This window comes from Pteronotus mesoamericanus, unplaced genomic scaffold (genome assembly GCF_021234165.1).
Source record: "Pteronotus mesoamericanus isolate MK-2021 breed Mesoamerican mustached bat unplaced genomic scaffold, CSHL_Meso_final contig_64, whole genome shotgun sequence".
NCBI lineage: Eukaryota > Metazoa > Chordata > Mammalia > Chiroptera > Mormoopidae > Pteronotus > Pteronotus mesoamericanus.
This window is the reverse complement of record NW_026555224.1, coordinates 2,601,999-2,627,564: the sequence shown is the minus strand read 5'-3', so window position 1 is coordinate 2,627,564 and position 25,566 is coordinate 2,601,999. Positions and strand designations below refer to the sequence as shown.

Sequence of the window (25,566 nt, the reverse complement as noted above, 5' to 3'; positions counted from 1 at the left end):
CCTCCTGAAAGTCCAAAGGCAATGGCTCCAGAAGGGAGCTTACCTCCCCAGTTCACACTAGCATTTTCCTAACTGAGCGTCACCACCTTTCCTCAACCCCTGAAGAATTATTTTTGGAATGCTATTAATTCAACAAATACTTGCTGAGTGCTTCCCCAGGGCCAGGCAGGCCACAGTGACATGCTGCCAACTTAGTGTCTTTGGCCAAGATTTACCCATCTCCATTTCACATCCAGGAGAAAGGTCTTCTGCAAAGACAAGGAAGGGATGTTTGGACTTCTCAGTGTACTTCCTCAGCTGTCAGAGCATACCTGTCCTTTTCACTTCTTCCTACTCTGATCTCCACCCTCACCATCAGTGTAATTTACTTAATAACATTATTGAGCATGTACTATGTACCAGACAGCATACTGTGTGCTTCACAGGCACTGTCTCCTCAAATCCTACAGCACACCTTGGGGGTTGTACTATTATTATTCCCATTTTATAGAGGATGAAACTGAGGTTCAGAGACAGTAGTAACTGGCCCAAGACCACACAGGTTGGGAGCAAGGCTGGATAAAACCTTGAGACCTTCCACACTTGGAGGATGTCAGGAACCCTGTGGACCTCACCCATCCATCAGGGCATCCAGAACAGGCACAGCCTTTCTTTCCAATCCCTGGCAAGAGCTTTCCCCATCAGTCTGGAATATGCCATCCCATAAAACCTGTCCCCATGCTTTCCCCCATCAGTGCCCTGGCCAAGGCCCAGTTTTGGCCCCTCCTAGCCCCAGCCCAAGTGTCCAGCACTCTTGGAGCCCCTCTGAATGCTAAGCACCCCCTGGCTGTTCTGAATGGGTTCCTTGTTTGTGAGTCTGTGGTCTCTCTCCCCAGTGAGACAAAGCTCCCGCAGAAGGTGTCCCAGCCTGCTTCTCCGTGTCTCCCACAGAGCCAGCATGGCTCAGGCAGCCATGGTGCTCACAGGGCAACAACTGATTGATCCATCTGTGGCTTCGTTCTGCTCTGGGTACCATCCCAGGCTTTCCCCCAGCAGCCCAGCTGAATCTCCCTGACACTTCACCCTATCATTAGCATCCCCCAACCTGATCCAGGCTGTGCTTTGCTCACTCCTAGGAGTGACTGCTAATTCTGCCCACATGTGTGGCATTCTCCAAGGTCCTGATATGGTGGCCCCATGGAGAGTGAGAACAAACAGACCTAGGTTCAGACTTCAGCTCAGCTACTTGACTCGGTCACTCTTAAATACCTTCCTCCACTTCTCTGATCTGTTGTGTCCTCACCAATGAGATATAGATAAAAATGTACATATAACATATGTGAATAGCATAAGGGGAAATGCTTCATACAGTACTGATACATAGACATCTTGACAAGTAGGGTCAGCATCCCAGACTGGAACTAGGGGTTGAATGAGTGAATAAATGATGGATGTGAGTGAAGAGGCCCCACAAGTGACCCACCAAGCTGCACAATTTGGCCCACATTGCCTATGTCCTGGGGAAATGCTAAGTGCTTTATTTATATGATTTCATGAATTGGCCATTCTAGCTTTTTGGTTGAGGAAACTGGAGTGTAATGATGTTGAGAAATTTGAACAAGGTTGGACCGGCAAGAAGGGGCAGAGGCAGGTTTGAATTTGGGGTTGGCTGATTCCTGGGCCTGAGCTCTGAACTCATGGGTGATCCCACCAGGCTGGCTCTCTCTGAGGCACTTAGACTACACCCATGCCTCACAGAGGAATCAGATGATGGGAGGCAGGGTTTGCTCCTTAGCTTGCTTCCGCCACCACAGGCAGAACATGGAGAAGCCATTGTCCATAAGGAATGGGTAAGACTAGGTCCTGGCAGAGCTACCTTGGAACCCAAAGCCACAGCACTGGAGATAATGGATCTCCTCGTTTCTGCTTAGGCTTTGGGGTGGCTCCAGCAGAATGAGGTCTAGAGAGACTGCTATCTGATTTTGGTATCTGCAGTGTTTGCAGGTTTGGAAGCCCGGGGAGGCTGCACACCCCCACCAACCTAAGCAGAGATGTCTGTGTTTGTAGATGGCACCAATGGCTGGAGGAAGGTGGGACGCTTCCCTCAGGGAGCATAGTAAGTAGGGTGAGTAGAATCGAAAGACCCTGAACTAGCAGCATCAGTGTCTCCTGGAAGCTGGTTAGAAGGCAGATCCTCGGGTCCCACCCCAGACCTGTTAAATCATAATCTCTGAAGAATCTGTATTTTAATTAGACCCCCAGGAGATTCTGCAGCCCCTGAAGTTTGAGAAGCAGTCCCCAGAAGGTGACTCATGGGACTTGGGGATTCCAGCTTGTCAGTCACCCCACCAGGATATCTCCTTCTTCTCCTTAGGCTTCAGCATCTGGCCTCAGCTTAGACACCTTTTATAGAGGCTTTGCTCACTTCCCCTGTGACTGACCGGTCATCATGGCACTTTGTTGATTTCCTTCATGGCACGCCCCCCTCCCCATGCAGTAATGAGCTTGTTCCTTCTTTCTTCTGCCCCAAAGGTGAGATTTTGTTCATATTCTGGTCCTCTGCATCCCTGGAGCCAGATGAGGGAATTAGCATGCAGCAGGTACTCTGCAGACCCTCTTGTGAACAAATGTGAGAAGAATGGCCTGGATCTCAGACACAGTCACCCCCATGCTTGCCCCATTCCCTGCTGATAATGCCTACTCTCCTAGTAGGGTTGAAACTCTCACATCACCATCACTCCTCAGTTGGGTGAGAAACAGGAGACTCTGTCTCCAGATGCCCCAGAGAAACACAGCCCAGACAGCACCTTGGACAGTTCTGTGGTCTCATTAGCACCTCACTCTGTGTCACTCTTGGGTACACACCAGAAACTGCCAAGACAAGCTGTGAACTCCAGGGCCAGTTTCTTTTAGCTTTGTAACCTGTCCCTCCCCATCAGACATACTCTCGAGTCCCTCATTTTCTCCTTTAGTGGCCATTTTTATTGAAAATGTAAACCCATGCCAGGCAGTGGTCAGCTAAATATTTTCTTTTATATTACCTCTGTTTTTAGAAGGTTTTTAAATATAAAAGATGCAGGGAAATAGAGCCAAAACAGTAAAACTGATTCAAAATCCACTTTAAAAACAAAGAATTAGAGACAAAAGTTATCCCCCATTCTGCCACTCAAATCCTATCCTCTCCTCAACCCACAGAGGTAACCACTGCCGTCAACAACTTTCTCAATCTTTTCCAACACTTATTGAGACATATTTATGTCCAGATCTATATTCATGACTATTCTATATCTAAACCTACCTATTTAGTCAGCAATCTGCAAAATAACCTACGTACAGTTGCGCAGGTAGTGTACTGCTCAGCTCCTGGGGCTGTCATTCACATAAAGTCCCTAATAATCAGAAGCAAGGGAGAAACCATGGTGTCACAGAAGCTAGAGGGAGGCGGCCAAGCTCTTTACCTTGCAGAACTGAATTCCAGTGTGTTATTTGGTCCAAACGTCAGAACTATTCCTGGATGTCAGGTGCAGTTAATGGTTGCCATGGCAATAACCCATGCTTAATGAATATGAGAGTAAAAGACGCTGGATAAATGTCAGGGCTTAGGATGAATTTGCCCAGGAGCAAATATGTTAGCACCCAGCATAGCTGACTGGTGAAGGTTGAAGTGAGCAGCCCAAGGTAACTGGAATGGGTCCAGGAGCCTCTCTCTCCCCTTTCTCAGGTAAGCAGTCAGAATGGCACAAAAGGTCAAAAAGTGTGGCTTTCTGCAGAAACAGTTTAAACATATGCTGCAGTTTTGTAGGTTTTATTCTGTAAAATGTTACAGGGGGCAGAAATCTGAGCCCAGATCGCTTATAAATTCAGATGCCACAAAAAAAGAAAAACTCTTTTGGATTAATTTTTCACAAAGAAAGTGCCAAATTAGAGCTTAAAAAGTAACTTTTGGAAATACAGTGTCAAGAAAATGAGAAGGCAAGCCACAGACTGGGAGAAAATATTTGCAAAAGATACATCTAATAAAGGACTGTTATCCAAAATATACAAAGAACTCTTTAAAACTGAACAATAAGAAAACAACCTGATTAATAAATAGGCCAAAGAAAATATTGATATGACAAGTAAGCACATGAAAAGATGCCCCATATCCCACATCATCAGGAAAGTGCAAACTAAAACATCAAGATACCATTACATACCTGTTAGAATGGTCAAAATCTAGCACACTGGCACCAAATGCTGACAAAGGTAAGAAGTAACAGGAACTCTTATTCATTGCTGGTGAGAATGCAAAATGGGACAGGAAGACAGTTTGGCAATTTCTTACAAAAATAAACATATCCTTACCATATGACCCAGCAATCACATACCCTGGTATTTACCCAAATACTCCTTGGTATTTATGTATGCACAACAACCTGCACACAGATGTTTATAGCAGCTTTACTCACAATTGCAAAAACCTGGAGGCAACCAAGATGTCCTTTAGTGGGTGATGGATAAATAAACCGTGGTCCATCTAGACAACAGAATGTTATTTAGTGATAAAAGGAAATGAGCTACCAATCTGTGAAAAGATATGTTGGAACCTGAAATGCATCTGACTAAGTGAAAGAAGGTAATCTGAAAAGGCCACATACTGTATGATTCCAATTATATGAAATTATGGAAAAAAGCAAACTACAGAGACAGTAAAAACATAATTTTTCTGGGTATTAGGGTAGACAGAGGTATGGAGAGCTAGAACACAGAGAATTTTTAGGGCTGTGAATCTAGTCTGTATGATACTAAAGTGGTGGCTACATGTCATTATATATTTGTCTAAACCGATAGAATGTATAACACCAAGAGTGAACCCTAATGTCAAATATTGACTTTCCATTATAATGATGTGTCAGTATAAGTTCATTTTTTATCACAAATGTACCACCTGATGGGGGATGTTGATAATGGGGAAGGCTGTGCATGTGTGTGGGCCAGGAGTGGTATGGGAAATCTCTGCATCTTCTGCTCAGTTTAGCAGTGAACCTAAAACTGCTCTAAAAAATAAAATCTATTAAGAAAGAGTAATTTTTTGAACCCCACACCTCCACACATTGTATTGTAATTGTGCCATTTACATGCTACTTACAGGAGTTAGAACACAAATGGAGGGTCTGTTGGATGAGGAACAGGGTCAGAGCTGCCCAATGAATATCAGTGTGTCCCTGTGACTGTGTGCAGAGCTGCATTTGGGAATGACACCAAAGTCTGCTGGCACCTGTGAATGTGAAGGCCAAGTGCAAGGGCTAACATGACACTCCTTTTTAGAGGAAACTCACACATGTCTCACATGGTCTCAACCTCAGATTTCATGAGAATCACTGTCTACAGACCCTCCGAACCCCCAAACCCAGTAGGCCTGTGTTCCAGTGAAGGTCTCAAGCACCCACAGAGGCCAAGGCTTTTGCACATGTGACTAGGTGTCCACCTGGCTACAGGACATGGCATTATAATCCTACATGTGCCTGCTATAAAAAGCACAGGTTCTCAGATTCCATCTGAATCAGTGCATCAGGTATGGGCCGCAAGACTGTGCTTTTTTTCTAATGCGAGCTCACCTAAAAGCAGCAGAGATGAAGAGGCTACAGCCCTCTCTCCAGAACCCCTACCACACCTACAGCCATCTCTGTGGTCTGGGAAATGGGTAAGTTCTTGACTGTTGCTGCCTCCCAAGGCAAGATTAAGAAGATTTTTAGGACCACTACAATGATTATGGTGACCACCACACCCTCAGAGATAACCCAATAAAAATACTAAGCCATTAAATAAGGAAAATCAACACACTTCTAATTTTTTTTGATGATATTTCGATGCTCTTTTGTAAAAGTCAAATACCAAATAATTTCCAGTTCCCTTTTTATCTCTCTCCCTGCACTCCTGCTTAGCTGGTACACCAAAACAGAAGGTTTATTCTGTCTAACTTGCTAATCCTACATCAGGGGCTGTGTTAGGTGCCAGATGGCAAGGAGATCTAGAAGAGAGAACTAGACTAGAACTGTGGTCTCGTCCAGGATGGGTGGGGCTTGGGGCTGGGCCCCGGACTCTGTGCTCCAAGACTAGCTCTGGCCTAGGTTTTGGGCTTGACTGGTGTTCCAGCTGGATCTGAATTAACTAAATAATTAGGACCAGAGAAAGCATTTTACCCCAAACCCACCCAATGGACTGATCAAGCAAGGCTCCCAGCATCAGGCTTTTGGGAAATAAAGCAGGCCTGTTACCTGGGTGCCGAGAGGGACAGGTAACACCTACAGTCCCTTCTTCCTATTAGATTCCCTGTACTTGGTTCCAAGAAAGGATATTTTCTCCACTGGGCATCTCTCTGAGTGGATGGGGCAGAACACTGGATGGACTGCTGTTCTGCCCTCATCACCAGTTACATCTTCAAAGGGTCATGATGGCTTTCAATGATGTTCCTGAAAATGCACTTCCATTCCTGCTCCCCTGCAAACCCCTGGCATCCAAGAGACCTTTTAAAACTATAAATCAGATTGTGCTTGTCACATGCTTAATGCCTTCCAAAAGTGTGGACCACACTTCTTTCTAGCTTCTGGCCTGGACTGTAAGGCGCTCCATCATCTGACTTGTTCATGGATCTGGTCTCATTTTGCTTCCCCACACTCACTCTGTTCCAGTTGCCTGTGATGGTCTTGGTATCAGAAACACACTTAAGGTTTACCCTTCCCTGGGCCTTTTCACTTGCTGTGCCCTTTTCCTAGAAAGCTCATCTCTCAAATCTTCCCGTGGGTGGCTTCATCTTGCCACTTAAGCTGCCTTCTCAGACAGGCTTTCCCTGTCCACCCAAACTCATGATTGCCCCCTCTGTCCTCTCTGACTCACTCTCTCTCCAAGGTTTATTATTCCTGTGACACACAACACTACCTGAAATTACCTTTTATTTTTACAGAAACATTTGTGTAAGAAATAAATAATAATGAATATATTTATAATTGTTTTAATATATTTAATAATTACTATAAATAATAATAAATAAATTTCACTCATTCACTGTAGGTCTCTCCCTACTAGAATTTAACAGCCTTGAGATCTGGAACCTAATCTCTGTATAGTTCACTGATAAACCCCACATACCCAGAATGTTGCTTAATATGAAGTGGTCACCTCAGTAGACATCTGTCAAACAAAAGAATACCAGTTCAGTAACATCAGAAGAGGGCGTTATTTCTCCCTTACTCACTCACTCCTATGGTTCTCTCATTAGGAGCTGTGGCCATAACTGCTGTACCCAAGTTCTTCATCTTGCTCAGAGACTAAGTTTAGTTCAGGGTCCTCACTATGGTGAATTCATTATCCATAAAACCCTTGCACATGTGAGGCTGAATGGACAGGCAAGCAAACTAAATCTTAATATGAATATGTGCATTAATGGCCTGACCACTTAAGAAACCAGTCTCTACTCAGACTCACTCCCACCCCTCACCCTGCCCCACTTACTGCTCTGCAGTTTGCAGTCTGTGTCTGAAACTATTCTGATTGCCAATTCTTGTCACCATGTGACAGTACAATGCAAACAAGAGGCAAACAATTGCAAAGTGAGATTATGTATCTAGCAAAATACACAGGACATCATGAAATGAATGTGAGGGGCACTGGGGATCTGCTGGAGTGATGCGACATGCCAGCCATGGGCAGTGAAATCCTGGCAGAAGGAGGCCAGGTAACTGGAAGAAGAGACAGTCAACAAGAATGATGGGAGAGGCACATCTGGTGCCTTGGATTGTATCAAAGAATTAAGAGAAGCCCTTGAGAAAACTGATGACATGTTCAAATATGTTTTGCCAAAATGACCCACTCTATGATCCTGCTGTGAAAGTCAAGCTTTACAATCCAGCTGGGAAAGTGAATGATTTCATATTGGACCATCATGTGACTTTACCAAAAAAATTATTACCCCTGCCACCAAAAGCAACACCCTTCTTTCTTTGTTCACCCTAGTGCACAGTTAGAAAAGATAAGACAAAATAAACATGTTTTCATAAACAATCATTTTATTTTCAAGATAAAGTTGGAGGTGCACCTTTGAAGTTCATTATTTATTGTGAAATAATGGCCCCAATTTTTAAGTGAACTCACCTGGAGGCTGTGTTACTCAATTTCAGCTGGACAATTCAGCCTTCCTGGGGAGCTCTGAAAAACCCAGATGCTCTGACTGAGTAAGTAAGAATTTCTGAGGGTGAAACTGCATATCAGTATTTTCCAACTTAACTCCCCATGTGCAGCCCACATTGAAAACATGTTTTAGGGTATCCTTATCCTCAGATAATAAAGATCTGCTATAGCACCAGGAAACTGAACATTCTTACAGTCAGGCAGTTATTTTTGCTTTCTTAACCCAAGTTCCCAGGGGCATAGACAAACTTGATCTTTCTTCCTCTTTCCTGATTCGTCAAGGCAAATTCATCACAATGGGGACCTAATGAAAGGCCTGCATTGCTGGACCTAGGGCCCTAGTCTCCGATCAAGCTTGGTTTGGGGCTCTGAGCTGAACTTTGGAGCCTAGAATTTGAGTGCACCAGTGGAACTTGTGGCTGAAATGAGTATCAAGCTCTGGGCTGTGTGTTGTCTGTATTTCTGGGCTGGACCAGGTTCTAGCACTGTTGCTGGGCTGGATAGGCTGATTAGGGAGAGTCCACCTCACTCTGAGCACTTGGTAACTATCCAGAGACCACTCAGAGGTAGTGTCCCTTTGCTGGGCTGGCTCGTGCCACAGCCACCAAATTCTGCCCCAGAACCATCCATGTGAGCTGCTCGCAAGAGAGTCTCTCCAGGAAGGCCGTCGAGGTGCTCTGCTAATGTTCCACTTCCACTGGAGAAAGGATGTCCAAGACACAGCTGTGCCCCACACCCATGCAAGGTCTCCCTTCAGGACTGCAAACTTGGGAGAGTTGAACCTCGGATGACACTCGCACTTCCCCAGGCCTCTCGGCTCTGGCTCCAGTTATTTCCTCACTTGAGGATGAAAACTCTAAGTGCAGAGCTATCTTTACATGACCCAGAAAAGCTCTGCCTGGCCCTCACCCAAACTTGGTGTAGCAGGTGGGCTAAGCCTACTCCTGCTAGGGTGTGGTGGTTCCTTAGGCTCCCTGCCTGCGTTATCCTACGTGTGTACACCCACATGCAAGCACCCACACACATAGATCTGCACATATGTATATATGTCTACATGAGGCTGAAGAAAGGACTAGTGTCCTCCCACCCCCATGCCCAAAACTTACCTTGTGCTAAGTATCACTCGAAAGCATTTGACAAATATTACCTCTTCTTATCCTCATAAAAACCTCATGAGCAAGATACTGTTGTTACTCTCAGTTTACAGATAAGGAAATGAGACACATATTAGTTAAGTAACATGCAGCTAATATGTGGCATAGCCAGCACTCAAACCTGGGTAGTCTGGCCCCAGAACCCATGCTCCTTACACCACCCCATGCCCAATAGTGGTACCTATATGACTGGGTTGTGAGGAAGACCTAGGGACCCCTGAACAAACAACTGACCAAATAATTATTTCTTTGAAAACTCCAACAATCTGCAGATTATCAATATTTTAGGGCCAAGAAGATCAAGGCTCAGGGTAATAATTAACTCAGCCAAAATCATCTGAGTAAATTAGTAAGCAGTGGAACAGAGATTTCAACTCAAGCTTGAGAGCCCCAAAGCTCATGCTGAGACCACTGTATGAAATGACCCCTCTAGAGGTCAAATATGTAGCTGCTGAAGAGAGTCTGCCTTGTAAAAATTCACAGCCAAGCAGCCTTATCCCTCCTTATGACTGTCACTGCCCATGTCCTAGGACTAGGCTGGGGACAACACTGCTGGGATCTGAAGGGAAATACTCAGTTTGAGGACTGAACCACAGAACTTGAAAGCATCATTTTTCCTGGATATTTGTGACAAAGGCTCTAAGAGTTAAAAACATGAACATCCCACCCTGGCTGGTGTGGCTCAGTGGATTGAGCACTGGCCTGCGAACCAAAGGATCGCCAGTTCGATTCCCAGTCAGAGCACATGCCAGGGTTGCAGGCCATGTTCCCAGTAGAGGGCGCATGAGAGGCAACCACACATTGATGCTTCTCTCCCTCCCTTTCTGCCCCTCCCTTCCCCTCTTAAAATAAATAAATAAAATCTTAAAACAAAACAAAACATGAATATCCCATTTTCCAGGTTCCCACCCCACCCTTGCCACCTCCCTTGTTTGGAAGATACTCAGGACCATGTCAGTCCTTTTGGTCATCCCAACCCCAAGGAAGAGATGAAATTAACCTTGGTGCTTGTGCAGCTCAACCTCCTACTAGATATTCCAGAGACCCCAGTGCTGAAGGGACCTCTAGGAGGGCCGCTGTTGGGCCTGGTGAAACCACCAATTTAGGCTCCTTTTTCCCCCATGGACCTTCCTTCTGTTCCTCAAAGTAGCCAAGCCACTCCTACCTTGGAGCCTCTGCACTGGCAGCCTGTCAGCCTGGAAAGCCCTTTCCCTGACTCTGCACATCCCTTTATTCAGGCCTGAGCCCAAGTGTCCTTCCAGACCTCCCTATCCAAAATGGCCCACCACCTGCCCTCACCAAATGCATAGTGAACACCACATCATCCTATTGTCTTTCCTTCAAAGTACAGTTGTCCTGTTCATTTACTCACTAGCCTATAGACTCTCTCCCCAGTGAGAATGTAAGTTCTGAAGGTCAGAATCTTCTGTATTGGCCACTAGTAAATTCTTAGGACTTAAAATAGCTCTAGTACACTGTGGGTGCCTAATATTTGGAAGAAGGGAGGGAAAGAAAGAAGGAAGGAGGGAGGGAGGACAAAGGCTGAATCAATCAATGGTCATTACCTAGTTCTCACACCTGCCCTCCCCAGGTTCACATCACCTCATCACCTCTCACTTGTAACCACTGGATCTGTCCCCCAAACCAACCACCTTTGATCTGCTGAACACCCTAACTACTCAAGTTTCCAAAAGAGTTTTTCTCTCATTCTCTCTCTTTACCGCACATATTGCCTGAAGCAACACACCCCCTCTTCTTTTAATTCACCTGTGTATCTCAGCTTAGACATGATTTCACTCAACATTCAGTTAATGAAAATCACTCTGTTATTATTTTTGGTCATGAGGGAAATGCTTTTACTTTTAATTTTATGCCTTTCTATATATACTGTTTGAATTTTCTAGATACGTATATTCTTTTAATTTTACAGGGATTATCTGAATATGGAATAATGTACTGCTGCTCCTATATTTTTATAATATTCCTCTGCACTGAAAACAATATCCTAATAAATGTTACTACTAAATGTCAGGACCACAGTGACTTAATTATTACAGCTTTATTGTGTAGTTTAATATCTTATAAGAAGTCCCCATACTGAGCTCTTTCATTCACTCTAAATTTTTTTTTCTAGCAAATCGCCTTCAGCTTCCCAAGTAGACTATTCTATCACCAAGAAAAATGATAATTTCATCCTGTTTTTTCTATTGCTTATAACTCTTCATTCTGTTTTATTTCTTCTTGCCTAGACCTTGTAGAACTGTGGTATAATAGAGGTGGTGGTGGGAATTCATATTTCATTCTTGATTCTAATGGAAATATTTCTAAGGTTAACCTTTAAGAAGGAGGTGCCCTTCCACATATGAAGAAAGTATTCTTCTGTTGTCCGAGCCAGAGATGAAGCATTGGCACAATCATCTCTACTCAGGATGAAGTTGTTGTCACCACAAAGCCAGTCTCTGCACTTGTACTTCAACAGCAAGAAATCCTATTGGCCCTATTTTCCATGCCAAACATCTTCCTGGTGACCTGGGGTCAGTGGGTTTTCGCAGCCTCGCTCTTGGCCTTGACCTATGCTTCGTTTCCATCACCTCTCACCTGTAACCACTGCATCTTTCTCCCAGACCAGCCGCCACTCCACCTCTTCCTGGTTCCATGTTTCTGGGTTCTGCTTCTCTCTGCCCCAGTGCCTTAGCTGAAACTCTGCAAGGACAGTGTTTGTCTCTGCATCCGACTCCATCTTTGCAGGGTGTATGTTGTCAACATCTCTTTTGGTTCCATCCTCTGCAGTTCATGAGCAAGTCCACACCCATTTTATTTTCTTCGATCTACTGTTAAAGAGAAATACTCACAAGAATATGTAATTGAGAAGAGCAGCATGATCCCAATTTTATAAAAACCATTTGTATGTGAAAGCACAGGGGGAGAAAAAGCCTGAAAGGAAATGTACAGAAATGCTAATTAGAGGTTATTTCTGGGAGCCAGCAACATGCTACTTATATAAATGGCCAAGCTCACTTTTTGATGAGTGTATGACTTGAGGTGCCAGCAGCTTCATTCTCAGTGTGGAGTCATCCTCAGGGAAATTCCTGCTTCTCTTTCCTTTCATATTGCTATTTAAAATCTTCACGACAGCACCAGTGTGTCTCTTCTGGTCCTAAAATACATACTGAAATCAACGGTAGTAATAGTTGTAATTTATTGAGCTCTTACCATGTGCCAGGAACTGTAGTAACTGCTCTGCATTATTGCCTGATTAAGAATTATGAGTAAAGTGCTAAGAACAGAGTCTGGTGCTGAAACTTCTATCACTGCCTCAGTTAATTCTCATGACAACTCCATGAAGTTACTACAATTGTCTTCACTCTGTAGAGGAAGAACCTGAGTTTAAGGAGGCAGTTTGCCGTAGGTACTTCTAGGGCTGAAGACCCAGGTGGAGACTCTGGCCAGCTGGAGCTCTCATGCCCCATTGGAAGGTGGCTGCTGATGTCCATGTGTAAAGGATTGCTGCCACATGAAACATGGGACAGAGCTCCTCGTTTTAAAAGAGAAGCTGTAAACCAGGTTTCCATGTGACAAATCCTAAATTTTACATTGCAGAAACATGTGTAGTTTTTTTAAAAGATGCAACAAGCCCTTGTTGGCATGGCTCAGTTGGTTGGAGTCCCTTCTGTAAAGCAAAAGACTGCAGGTTCAGTCCCCAGTCAGGGTGAGTAAGAGAGGCAGCTGATTGATGTTTCTCTCCCTCTCTCTCCCTCCCTTCCCCTCTCTCTAAAATCAATAAGCATGTCCTATATACTAAAATACTGCATGTAAAACAAAACAAAACAAAACAATACAAAACACACAAACCGTTCTGCAATCCTTGACACCCAACACCATCTGCTTTATAAGTGCCACCTGGACTGTGTCTCTGGTCTCAGGAAGACTCAGACTCTGCTTTCTTTTGCCCTCACAGAATTTGTGCTACCTCATAGTACAGAAATCTTTAGACCAGGAATCAGTAAAATTTTTCATAGCCGGATAGCAGCTATTTTCAGCTTTGCCATCTCTGCCACAACTACTCAGTTCTGCTGTTATAGTGTGGAAGCTGCAAACAAATGAGAATAGTTGTGTTTTCATACAATTTTATTCACAGATGTTGAAATTTGAATTCCATGTATATGTTTTACATCACGAAGAAATATTCTTCTTTTGATTTTTTTCCCACCATCTAAATATGTAAAAACCATTATTAGCTCATAGGCTGTAGAAAAAAATAGGCAGTGGGCTGCTTTAGACCATCAAAAATCAATGATGTTTCTCTGGAAGCTATGATGTTTGCCAGCCTTAAGTCCTCGCTTGTTTCAAGCTGCCTCAGGCCACCTTGGTAAGGCCCATGTCACACACAGATGCAGGCATGTGTGTAGGTCCTTATCACCACATGGTTCTGACTGGTCTATTTTACAAGAGTTTGCATTTCATCTTTGGCTAAACCTTTTCTTCTCATGAAATCTTTGTTGGAACATGTAAGACGGCTAACAATAGGCGGTCCCACAACCACTGCCCTTGCCCTGCTCAGTGGCCTCTGACATACAACATGGGAAAAGCATGGTTGATGGAAAAGACACTGGTCCATTTTGATAATAGTGGAAGGATCACAAAACTATCATAAAGCCACCTAGCAAGGACTTTACCTCCAACTCTAGAATGTATTGAGGAGAGAACGATTTACAGCGATGGTTAGGAATTTTGGAGTCATGCAGACTTGCCTTGGAGGGAGCCACTTAGAGCTGTGTCCTTGGGGAAATCATTTTGCTAAGCCTCAGTTTCCTCCTCTGGAAAATAGATATCATAATACCAGGTGCCTTGTAAGACTATTTTGAGAGCTAAAGAAGACAAAACAGGTAAAGTGCTTAGAATGGGATGTGGTATGTGGTGGGTGCTCAATGTGTGTGACTTATTCTAACTTATATCCAGCCAGTTGAAAGGGGAGGGAGCTTAAAAACAAACAGCAACATGTGGATGAACCTCAAATGTCTAAACAAATCAAACAATAACAACAACAGGCCTTTTTCAATATCAGGAAAGAGGTTATGAATGTTTCTTTTTCCAAAGAAATTCCTTGAATCTTTCAGTCTCCTTTCCAGGGCACCGGCTCTTGGTTCTGAGTCCATCCTTTGCCTGGTGGGCAAAGAATCAAAACCAAGAGGATGGTCTCATATTGCATTGTATTTACATGAAATGCCTCTGACTTGAAGTATATCCAAACAGTCAGGGTTAAATATATGCCACTCTTATTATTATAAGATAATAATACAAATAATAATAATAATAATGACTACCATTCACAGTGTAATGGGGAAAACCACAGGCTTTGAAAGCCGGATTCAAATACTGATTGCCACTCTCAGCTGTGACACCCCGAACACCTCTGTGGTCCTGGGTGGCCTCATTGTCAAATGTCAGTGTGAATAGCCCCTGTCTCCTAGGGCAGTGGGCAAGTGTAAATGGAAGAAGAAATGTAAGGTTTTTGCTCTGTTCCTGGCTCATTGGAAGCCCTTTAAGTGTTGACCATTATTCTGATATGCTTAGAGCTTTGCAAAAACAATGAGCTCATTTTCATATATCACCTTATTTCATTCTCACAGTAAAAGCCCAGCCCATGTGAGTCTAAACCTTGTCCACTGTCCACAGCACCAACTGCCCTGCACCTCCATGCTACTTCTGCCGGTAGGGACGAGAACGATAATGCATAATTCCATGCTGTTTGTGGTAAGAAGTTCTGAAATTGTTTTTCGTGTATAGGAACTGGCAGAACCATTAAGCTTCCCCCAGAGATTGGTTAATTGGATAGTTAACAAACACCCACAATGATTATCAAACACCCACAACGAGTTAAGTCAAGCTGATGTTGAAAAAAGAAAAAGAAGCGAAATGCTGACAGAAGCGAGACACAGCTGCACAGTTCTGTGCCTCCTGAAGCAGTGAGCCAGGCAGCAGAGCTCAGCAAACTCTGGTCCTGGGCCAGGACAAGGGGTAGGGAAAGTCCTGTGCCAGGTATGAACATCACTGGAGACAGCAAGCTACTCCTGAGATGCCTGAAATCTCCACTTAGGAGCCAGCAGATCTCAACTGGAATCCTAGTGCTAATCTCTCCTTCTGTGAACACAAGCAAAATTCCTATGCCCAGTTTCACTGTCTGTAAAATAGAAAGGTGAATTGTGTATAGAAATCCTGTTTTCTTTTCCTGTTTTGCCATACTACTTGGGAAAAAAGGGAAAAGAGAAGGTAGTCCTCATAATGAAGAGTTAGTCTTCATAGTTCTTTGTACTTTTAAATAGATCCCAAGATCATGCCAAATCTAGGAAACAAAATTTCAGACTCTTCTTTTTTCCTCTACCAATCTTCTTTCTGTGCCCTAAGAAAGATGCTGATGGGCCAACCTATGCACATCCTGCAAGGACCAGGAATGGGTCTTCACTGTAGGGGTGAGGACCAGGGCTGGGCCCAGAAGCTCTGTCTTCTCCCTCAGCTCAGGACTATGTTTGTTTCCACAGGGGCTTTCCGAGGGGTGTGCAAGAAAATTGATCACTTCCCAGAGGATGCTGACTATGAACAGGACACAGCTGAGTATCTCCTTCGTAAGTTCCCCCATTTCTTGAGTCTCCTCAAGGGGAGGGGAAGGTGCCCTGTGCTCACCCAGCTGCCCCTGAGTTTGAGGCTGCTCATACCCACTCTTAGAAATGAATATGTGCAAAGGACACTTCAGGGGAGACTTTCAAGTGGTTCTGATAGCTAAATCTCTAATTTCAATGAATAGAAATAGAAGGGGGAAAATTTAGGCAAGTCAGATTGAAAGATTCTTTATAGTCTGCTTAGGAGGAAATCTAAAACATTTTCTTCAACTGGAATCCAAGATTTCACCTTCCCCAGAAGGATGATTTGAGGTGCTAATGGGAAAAGTGCTAATGGGGGAGATGCTAACGGTGAGATGCTAATGGGTGAGGTCTTAAGGGGCAAGACCTGGAAGAATAATTTCAAAGCAAAGTTCACCTCTCTTTGACTTCCCTTCCATTTCAATCCTACTAGGACAGGGCCAGTGTCTTTGTAGGGCTGCCCCAAGGTCATAACCCAGAAATGACATGGGACTGTCACAAATACTGCATATGGGGAGGCTGCAGAGTGTGGTGGCTTAGAGCAAGGTCTCTAGATGCTAGTCAACATGGACTTTTACTCCCATCTGACTCCCTACCAGCTGGGTTGGACTTGGGCCAAGCTGCTCTCTCTCTCCATCTCTTAGCTTTCTTTATCTAGTCAGACATGAGATTACAATGCCGTCTACCTGACAGGGTCATGAAAATTAAATAAACTAATGCACATTACACTTAGCTCCCGGATCAACATGTCATCATGAAGCTATACGTGTTAGCTCTTTTTGTTGCATGAGATGAGCTATAGATAAGTCCAGCTGCCGACACGGGCCTGACATTGACTAAGGCATAGGGAGAACTTGGGACTTAATGTAATTTATTTATTTATTTATTTTTTAAAGTTTAATAATGATAATTTATTTTATAAACATAAAATGTTATTTATAACATTTATATATTTTGATTATAAAATAATACACAATCATCATAGAAAACAGAAAAATGAGAGAATAGGATAAAGAAAAGTATCCAATTCATACCCTAGTTTAGCATTAATAATTGCTAACATTTTGATGTATTTCTTTCCTTTTTGCTTAAATGTACCTTCTTTAATGAGCATGTGTATCCAGTTCACTTGAAAGGAGAATTCTAAAGCATGACTAATTATATTAAGAAGTGTTAAATGCAAGGCTTTTGTTTTTGTTTTAAACTGCTATTAAAATGAAAACTCCAAGAAGTTGTCCTATTCAGATTATGTGTGTAACTCATCACTCAAGAAGAGTGTTTTTACAATTAAGATAATTTTTAGCTTTATTCATGGTTGCTAGTCTGCAGATGGGCTGTGGGTCTGTGTATGAGCCTTCAATCACTTAACAATGTAAGTGGTACAGGGTCAGTTTGAAAGAAACAGTCATATTTAAGCTAATTTTTATAACATAAACATACCATTTATCTCTTTTCAGTCCATATCCATTTATGAGGATTTACCCAAATGCCTACTAGGATGTCTTTATACCAGCAGCTCAAAAAGATTTGGTGTGGGGAATAAAGGCCACATTTAGAGATGTGGCTAAACAAAAGTTTGGAGATGGCAGAGATTGGTTGGGCCTCTCAAAAAAAGAAGGACTTTAAAGTCATGTCCAGTGGGGTTTCAACAGAGTGCTCATAGTTCTCTGTTTTTCTTTCCTAATTGATGAAACATTGTGATGTTTGCCCTGATGGAGACTAAACAGAACCATGACTTTTATTTCACAACTGGCAAAACTCATCTAAAGCTCTTCAGAGTGGTCCATTGTTTTTCCAACAAAATATGTTTCTCCTGCTGGAAAGGTTGGGGTCCTCACCATGGTCCACCTGTGCTCCACCATTAGCCACAGAACCAGGCTGAGGTTAAGGAAGGACCTTAATCAGCACATGAATTTCCTGCTGAGGATATGGGAACCACTGACCCAACTACAAAGGACCAGGGACATGTGCCTGCAGGGGTCTCTGGTCCCCAATGTTTGCAAAGCCAGTTCCTGGAGTGACCACACTGTAGCAGGATGGGATTCTGCACACTGATTTTTCTGCTGTTTCCTCCTTCTCATGTGCTGTTGGATAGGAGACAACTTAACCTTATAGCAGAAGGTTTATTTGCCCATAGGTCCTGTGGACCACAGATGCCCCATAATAGAGCACTGGACTTGGCCAAGCCCTGCTCAGACACTGATAGTAGAACTACACTGGAATAAGCTTCCCTTCCCTGCCCCGAAGTAGTTTAGAAAGAAGAAATAGGGAAGAAAGACAGTAAAACCTGTTTGTTCTGAAGCCACCGTGTCTATTGCGCTAAAGCAAATCTTGAGTAGACACCAACTAACTTAGGAAGAAATGGCAGTGGCAGCCATGTGATTGGAGGCAGACAAGTGTATCCAGAGTATTCAGGGTCTGCTGTACCACATTTGCGGGGTGCCATGGGGTTGGCCTCCAATGGTCACAAAATTGTTCCTGTACCACATGGAAAACAGGCACATTTGCACATCTCATAACCACACATTTCAAATACACACACCAACCCAGTACTGTGCAAATGTAGGTGTGTGCTGGGAAAAAACCTGCATTTTGGTAACTAGCGTGTAATCTCATGGGAGTCCTGGGACCAGGGTTGGCTATATATTTGCAGGGCCCAGTGTAAAATGAAAATCCTGGGCTCCTGGTTCAATATGTAGGCAAAACACAATTTCCCTTTCTTCTGCAATCTCTCTCTTTTGACCCAGCATAGTATCTTATATTTGCTCTTTAATGTCACATTCCCTCCTTCATGGAGACTCTCAAAGGTGTCTGGGGCTTGCACCTAACCTTGATTCTCCCTATGTCCATGCCCAGCCCCGACCAGGAGTAGAGAGTGGCAGTGGTCATTCATTGGGCAGGGAAGTGGGCAGCTGAGGACCCATCCCAAGGAGAATGGGGAGTTGGGGGTGTGGTGGGTGGTGGGATCCCACATGAGTCAAAGCTCTAAGCCCCCAGTGTGTGCATGCTAGTCCATCAGACTTCCTTATAAAACACAGATTCAAAGCTAAGAGGATTAAGAAATTCAGGATGTTGACTGCAAAGGCGTTCAAGCACAGGGTCTGGTGACTGCACAGCTCTCATGCCTATGTTAGATGCAGGCTCTGTCCCCAGCTCTCATGCTGGTCCCTGCAGGCATCCCATGCCCAGGCAGGTGTGGCCTGGGGCTGGCTGAGGACCAGGCAGAGCCCTCTCTCCTTCTCTCCGCAGGGGCTGTGAGGGCCTCCAGCATCTTCCCCATTCTCAGCGTCACGCTGCTCTTCTTCGGCGGGCTCTGTGTGGCAGCCAGCGAATTCCACCGCAGCAGACACAATGTCATCCTCAGCGCAGGCATCTTTTTTGTTTCTGCAGGTGAGCACCTGGCCCCAGCCCTGAGATCTGCACAGACACCAAGCCAGGGCCACAGGGACAAGGAAAAGCAAGAAAATGCTCAACTTGTTATGTTAAGAATGAGGGTCCATGAACTTTTATCAGAACCAAAGATGCTGACACTCTAGCTAAAGGTGGCATGAAGGAAAGAGAGAAGACAGGTGGCAAGGTCAACTCAGAGAAGGCAAGACTGACTAATAAGAGAATGTATGTCTATGCTTGCCCAGAGTGGGCAGGGGTATGTATGGTGTGTGTATTGTGTGACCTGAGAGACTGAGTCAGTGTGTTTGAAAGGGATCCAACTTTTTGTTCAGCAGGGCCTCTTCATACACTCTCTTTGGCCTTTTGAGGTATGTGTTTGCCTGTTTACTATTGTTCACAGCTCTTCAATTGCTTAAATCTCCATAACGCATCTCTGGCAACAAGGCAAAACCGAGCAGTGCCAGGTACTGTCAGGGGAGATTTTGTATTCAGTGGCAGCCCTGACCAGATGGTGGCCCAGGGTGGCTAGAAGGATGAGAGACAATCTTGGGGAAAGGGTCCTACTCTCTACCTTCTCTCTCCATCCTTCATCTCCATCCTCCTCCAAGCTCCTCATCTTCCTTTGGGTTTCCTTCCATCTCCTTACCATCTCCTCCTACCTGACCCTTCAACCAATGCCATCTGGATGAAATGATTTAGGAAAGCAAAGAACAAGGTAGAGGTCTGGGAGAAGGGGCCCTGCCTATTTAGTGATGACTTTCAAGCTTTGCCCAATAATGGCAGAATATTTATTGGGATAGGAACATTGAGGAATTGTATAAAATGGTGAGTTGCCCTCCTGGATTTGAATTCTGGCTCCATCTGTGGGGCCTTGGGAATGTTGCCAACTCCCTGTAGCTTGGTTTCCTCCACTGTAAAATGGGAAATAATAATAATACCACCTACTTCATAGAGTGTTCGAAATAGGCTAAACGTAAAAAGCACAATATTACTCTCTAGTATTAGAAAAGCAGCAATGACATAGTCTTGGCCCCCTAAGATCTTTCTCTCATTCCTTCCCCTCTGTTTCACCTTCTGTGAAATGAGAAAGTTAGACTGTGTCCCGCTGTAAGCCTCTATGAACTGGCTTCAGCAACAGAGCATAGAGAAAGCTGACATCTTGCCCTAGGGATGTGGTCACCCAAAGGTGGCCGTGGCCCCTGGCCACACTCTGTGTGGACATATGGTCAAACTGGCAAACTCAGGGACCTGCGCTGCTTTGGGGAAAGTGCTAGTCTCTGGTGGCCCAACAAGACCTCCTGGGCCCTGACTGACCAAGAGGATGATGTGTTGTGCTGATGTGAGAATTTCCTAGACAAGAGAAGATCATTATTTTGTCCCCCAAGCGGATTGCTAGGGAAGGGTATGTCACCAGCAACTTTCTTCTCACAGGAGGTATTGTGAGAGATGTCAAGCTGAGTAGACACAAGGAAACTGGGAAACCTGAGGGCAGTGGTGAAAGCCCTGAGCAGCCACCAGAAGCATGAGGTCAAGTCCTGGACCTCCCTCCCTTGCTGACCTCTTTGAAGAACCCCAAAAGCCTCAGTTTCTATAGAATGAAAGTTTGGGAGAATTCAGCACTCTCTAAGGCTCTTTTTTGCTCAGCTATTCTAAAAATCTACGGTCTCAGACAAGCAATCAGCAACCCTCTATTGAGCACCTACTGTGTGCCAGAGACTGTGCAAAATGCTGAAGAGCATGGGCTCTGAGCCAGCCTGCTCAGTGCAAATCTTGGCTCTACTACTTCCTAGCTGTGTAACCTCAGGCAAGTCTCCTAATCTTTCTGTGCCTCAGTTTTCTCAACTGAAAAGCAGGGATAATAACAGTTCTACCTCCAAAAGCTCTTAAGAGGATTAAATGTGTTGGTATAAAGTGCCTAAACTGCCTAGCACACAGTAACTCTCAATACACAATAGCTGCTATTCTGTATTTTGTTCCATTTTATTCTGATGCCATCTCAATTCTGTAGTTGTTCCACAAATATGCAGCACTCTTGCTTTGGGTTAGGCTCTGGGCTGGGAGATGCCTCCAGAGCACTTAACAAAATGAGCCTAGTACAGTGTGGGAGCAGGGAGCAAATGGCTGCTCACTTACCATCAGCTATTCCTAAGTTTTGTTACTGAAATCTGAATCCACCCATGGCTAAGGGACCATCCTCAGTTCAAATCCCACTTCCACAATTTCCTAGCTGTGTTGACTTGGGAAGTTACTTATATTCTCTGGTTCTCAGTTTCCTCATCTGTAAAAGAGTGGTAATTTTTTTTAAAAAGTAGGCTTGTTGTGATGATTGATTGAGATAGTGCATGCAAAGACTTCACACAGCGCCTGACACATAGTAAGTGCCCTATAAAGAAATGGCAACTCACTGAGCTTCCTGCCTCCTTTAACCCAATCTGAGCCTCTCTTTGAATCTTTTTATTTCCCAGCAAGACTTCCATTTTGAGCTTCCCAAACTTTACCCCAAATTTTGCTGCTGGCAGAGGGAGTCAGGGGACATTCCAAGAAGCCACCTTCAGCGAGCTGAAGTGTCTTTAAAGTCTGTCTCTCATTAACACTTAAAAATTCATGTGAATTCTGTTCTCTCCTTTGTATTATATTTATGCTCATTTTAATATAAAACAATGTGCCTGCCTTACTAATATTCAAGCCCAACTGACACTGCAGGAAGAGAAGCTGCTTTTCACCCTGTGGTTTGCTGCAGCTTGACACAAGGCTGTCTATGTCACCCCAAATTAAGAACAGTTCAGTGCTTAGAACTTGCTGCCTACTTGATGAATGCCTGTGCAGAGTAATGCCAGGAGGACCCTGGGTTGAGACAGACCCTGGCCTTGCCCTCAAGGTGCAAGTCCCACGTGGAGTGCAGCTAGATATCATATTTTTAAAAATATTTTATTTATTCATTTTTAGAGAGGGGAAGGGAGGGAAAAAGAGAGGGAGAGAAACATCAATGTGTGGTTGCCTTTCGTGCACCCCCCATTGGTGACCTAGCCTGTATCCCAGGCATGTGCCCTAGACTGGGAATATGAACCAGTGACCCCTTGGCTCACAGGCGGATGCTCAATCCACTGAGCTACACCAGCCATGGCTAAAGATTATATTTAAAATGTGAATTCCCCTTAGTGCATGAGCAACACCTGGTCAGAATGGTAGAAGTGGAGCACAGTCCAGTGGTTCCTGCTATTCCAAGCTTTAATCATTTTGTTGCTGGACCATGAGGAGATCTTGGGGATCCCTAGGAAGAGTGTGGGGTGCACACAGAATGGAGGAAAGACTCAGGAGGCCACTGAAAATGATTATTTACCAACTGGTGCTGGGAACTATAATGAGGGACAGCCTCCATTTAGTGCCACCCTGCAGGTGGTCTGAATTTGGAGGCAAGGAGATGCCAGCTGATGAACTAACCTGTCTGAGTCACTGTTGGTATCAAGGCCTGGATGAGGCCCTTGGAGCAAAGGGACAAAAAGAGACATTCCACCTTGGAGCGTTAATGTGAGACAGGTGGTTAAGACCTGAGCAGAGTCCCCGGCCCCCAGGTTCTCTTGTTGCTTCTTACTACTCCCTAGAGAACCAGTTCCTCTCTGATGGCCTCAGCAGCTATTCTTGTGCTATCCTGTTGGCACTTGGGGACACTAAGTTGGCAGGCTTTGCCTATGGGGGACAATGGGTTTATCTTCCCCAATTCCTGATGCTCCAACAAAAACTAATCCAAAGCATTATCTTATCCTGTGCAGATAAGGAGACTTAGGAGCTACTGTACCTTCTCCACAGGCTCATTAGTTCCCCAAACTGCAGCCCTGGCCCCATGCATGTCTACCCGACAGCTACAGCTGGATTCCCAATAAGCACTTCCAACTCCGTGTGCCCAAATCTCTTTTCTTCTCCAAACCTATTCTGCTGTTTCTTATTTTAACTCAAGACACCACCAATGTCCACATGACCCAAGCTAGAACTTTAGTAAGTCATTTTTCCTCTCATGCTCCATAGTCAATAGCCTTTCATTTCCTTGCTCGCCCCTCTTCAAATTTCAGGATCCAGCTCAAATGTCACCTTGTCTTCAAAGAGAAGTGTCTTAATCATCTCTCTCCCTTGGCTCTTGAACCATTTTATCCATGTCTCTGATAGTGCCCTTCCTGTCTGTTGCTCTAATTGCATTTACACGTCAGTCTCTCTTACTAATGGTGATGAACTCAGGGCAGGGACCTATATCTCATTCGTTATACCATCCTCATGACTTCCTGCCAAAGATTATGTTTTGATGGAGTGAATTGTTTCTAAGGGAAGAAAGACGTGTGTTCCAAGTTCTACTGTACTTGCTATGGGAGTCAGGTATCTTCTTTAGCTGAAGGCTCACCATCTGGGCCTGAATTCTTCATTTCCTAAGAGACAGACCATGTAGAAGAGCTCAGCAGGGTTGGATTTCTCAGCCACAAATCCATTCTTCTCTCTCCCTGTTACCTTCATATTCTCTATAAATATTTCAAGACGGCAAGTGACAGTAGCCTCTGAGGTTTATAAAAAAGACATTTTTCTTTTACCTTCTCTTAGGGTTAAGCAACATCATCGGCATCATAGTTTATATATCGGCCAATGCTGGGGACCCTGGGCAGCGTGACTCCAAAAAGAGCTACTCCTACGGCTGGTCCTTCTACTTCGGAGCCTTCTCTTTCATCATCGCAGAAATTGTGGGTGTTGTTGCTGTGCATATCTACATAGAGAAACATCAGCAGTTACGTGCCAAATCCCACTCAGAGCTCCTGAAGAAATCAACTTTTGCCCGCCTGCCACCCTACAGGTATAGATTCCGGCGGCGGTCAAGTTCCCGCTCCACAGAGCCGAGGTCCCGAGACCTGTCCCCTATAAGCAAAGGCTTTCACACCATCCCTTCCACTGACATCTCAATGTTCACCCTTTCCCGGGACCCCTCAAAGATCACCATGGGGACCCTCCTCAACTCCGACCGGGATCACACTTTTCTACAGTTCCACAACTCCACACCCAAAGAGTTCAAAGAGTCGCTGCATAATGACCTGGCCAACAGGCGTACCACACCTGTCTGAACTGCCCTTTGCCATCTGCCCTCCTCCCCAACACAGCCCTGGGGGATGCACAGAGATGTCTCTGAGGTTGCATGACATGGTCCTCGTGGTGGTATTATTTTTTACAAAGAATGAAACCAAATGGACTCAGCCCTCTCCCACACTCTGTCCCTCACCCTTCAGGTCCCCTGTTCCTCAGTTCCTCTCCCATCTTCAAGCCAATCCTGTAACACCATTCCTCTCTGTGTATCTGTGCCAGATGTTTTCCCTTCTTCCTTCTTTACTGGAAGGACCTCCACATTCTTCCCTCCTTGGAAGAGGATTTCACTCAAAGTCACCCGCGGTGGCTTGGGAGGAGGATCCCCAAACCCCCAGGCGTGTGCACAGTTGTCCCTATTGTCCACTCACACAAATCCTCAGGACACCAACCACCCAGGTGGCCCTGGGGGAGGCATTCACCTTTCTGTGTTAGAAAAATATGACCAGAAATGAAAGCTGTCAGAGGCCTGAAGCAGCTAATGTAATAAGCACTCATGTGATTAAAGGTTTTGCCTTGTAACCACCTGAGCCATAGTGTTTTATTGCTTCTGGTTACTTCCTGCCCAAATTCACTGCCCTGTGGTTGAACTGGAAGTCAAGCTTTGTTCATCCATACTCTGGCCAATAGAAAGGATCTCCCTTTACCTCTTTAAGCCAAAAAGGTGCTCCCATAAGTGTCAGAGTTGGTGTGTCCCTCACCTGAATCCCTGGGCTAGCTGGAGGTGGGCATGTGTTCAAAAACCTGGCTCTTGCCCCTAGTAGCTCTAGGATGTTGGGCAAGTCCATCTAACCTTCAAGGCCCAGTCTTCTCATTTTTAAAATGGAACATGGTATAGCATTGTCCTCCATAAAGTTGTGAAGCTTAAATTAAACTACACATGTAGAATGAATAGCACATTGTAAATTCTATCTATGTGTATATATATGAGTGGGACCCAAAAAATCTGGAATTATTTATTAAAAAATCATGTATTTATTCTTACATGTTTAAACTTCAGTCACCTCAAAGTACTCTCTATTTGATATAATGCACTATCAAGATTTTTTTTCCACTTCTCAAAACAGTTTTTGAACTCATCAATTTTGATGCCTTTTAGTGCTTCTGTTTTTTGTTTCATCTCTTCC

General features: G+C 44.4%; 1 protein-coding gene across 1 annotated transcript in view; it reads left to right on the top strand.

Moving 5' to 3' along the window:
* The window catches only part of CACNG3 (calcium voltage-gated channel auxiliary subunit gamma 3), a 95,862-nt gene extending 71,159 nt beyond the window's left edge, over window positions 1-24,703 (top strand). The window contains exons 2-4 of the mRNA XM_054580946.1: window positions 15,839-15,922; window positions 19,187-19,327; window positions 23,912-24,703. Coding sequence (XP_054436921.1) covers window positions 15,839-15,922; window positions 19,187-19,327; window positions 23,912-24,423 — 737 coding nt within the window. The 3' untranslated portion in view covers window positions 24,424-24,703. The remainder of the gene's footprint in view (window positions 1-15,838; window positions 15,923-19,186; window positions 19,328-23,911) is intronic.
* The last annotated feature ends 863 nt before the right edge of the window (window positions 24,704-25,566 follow it).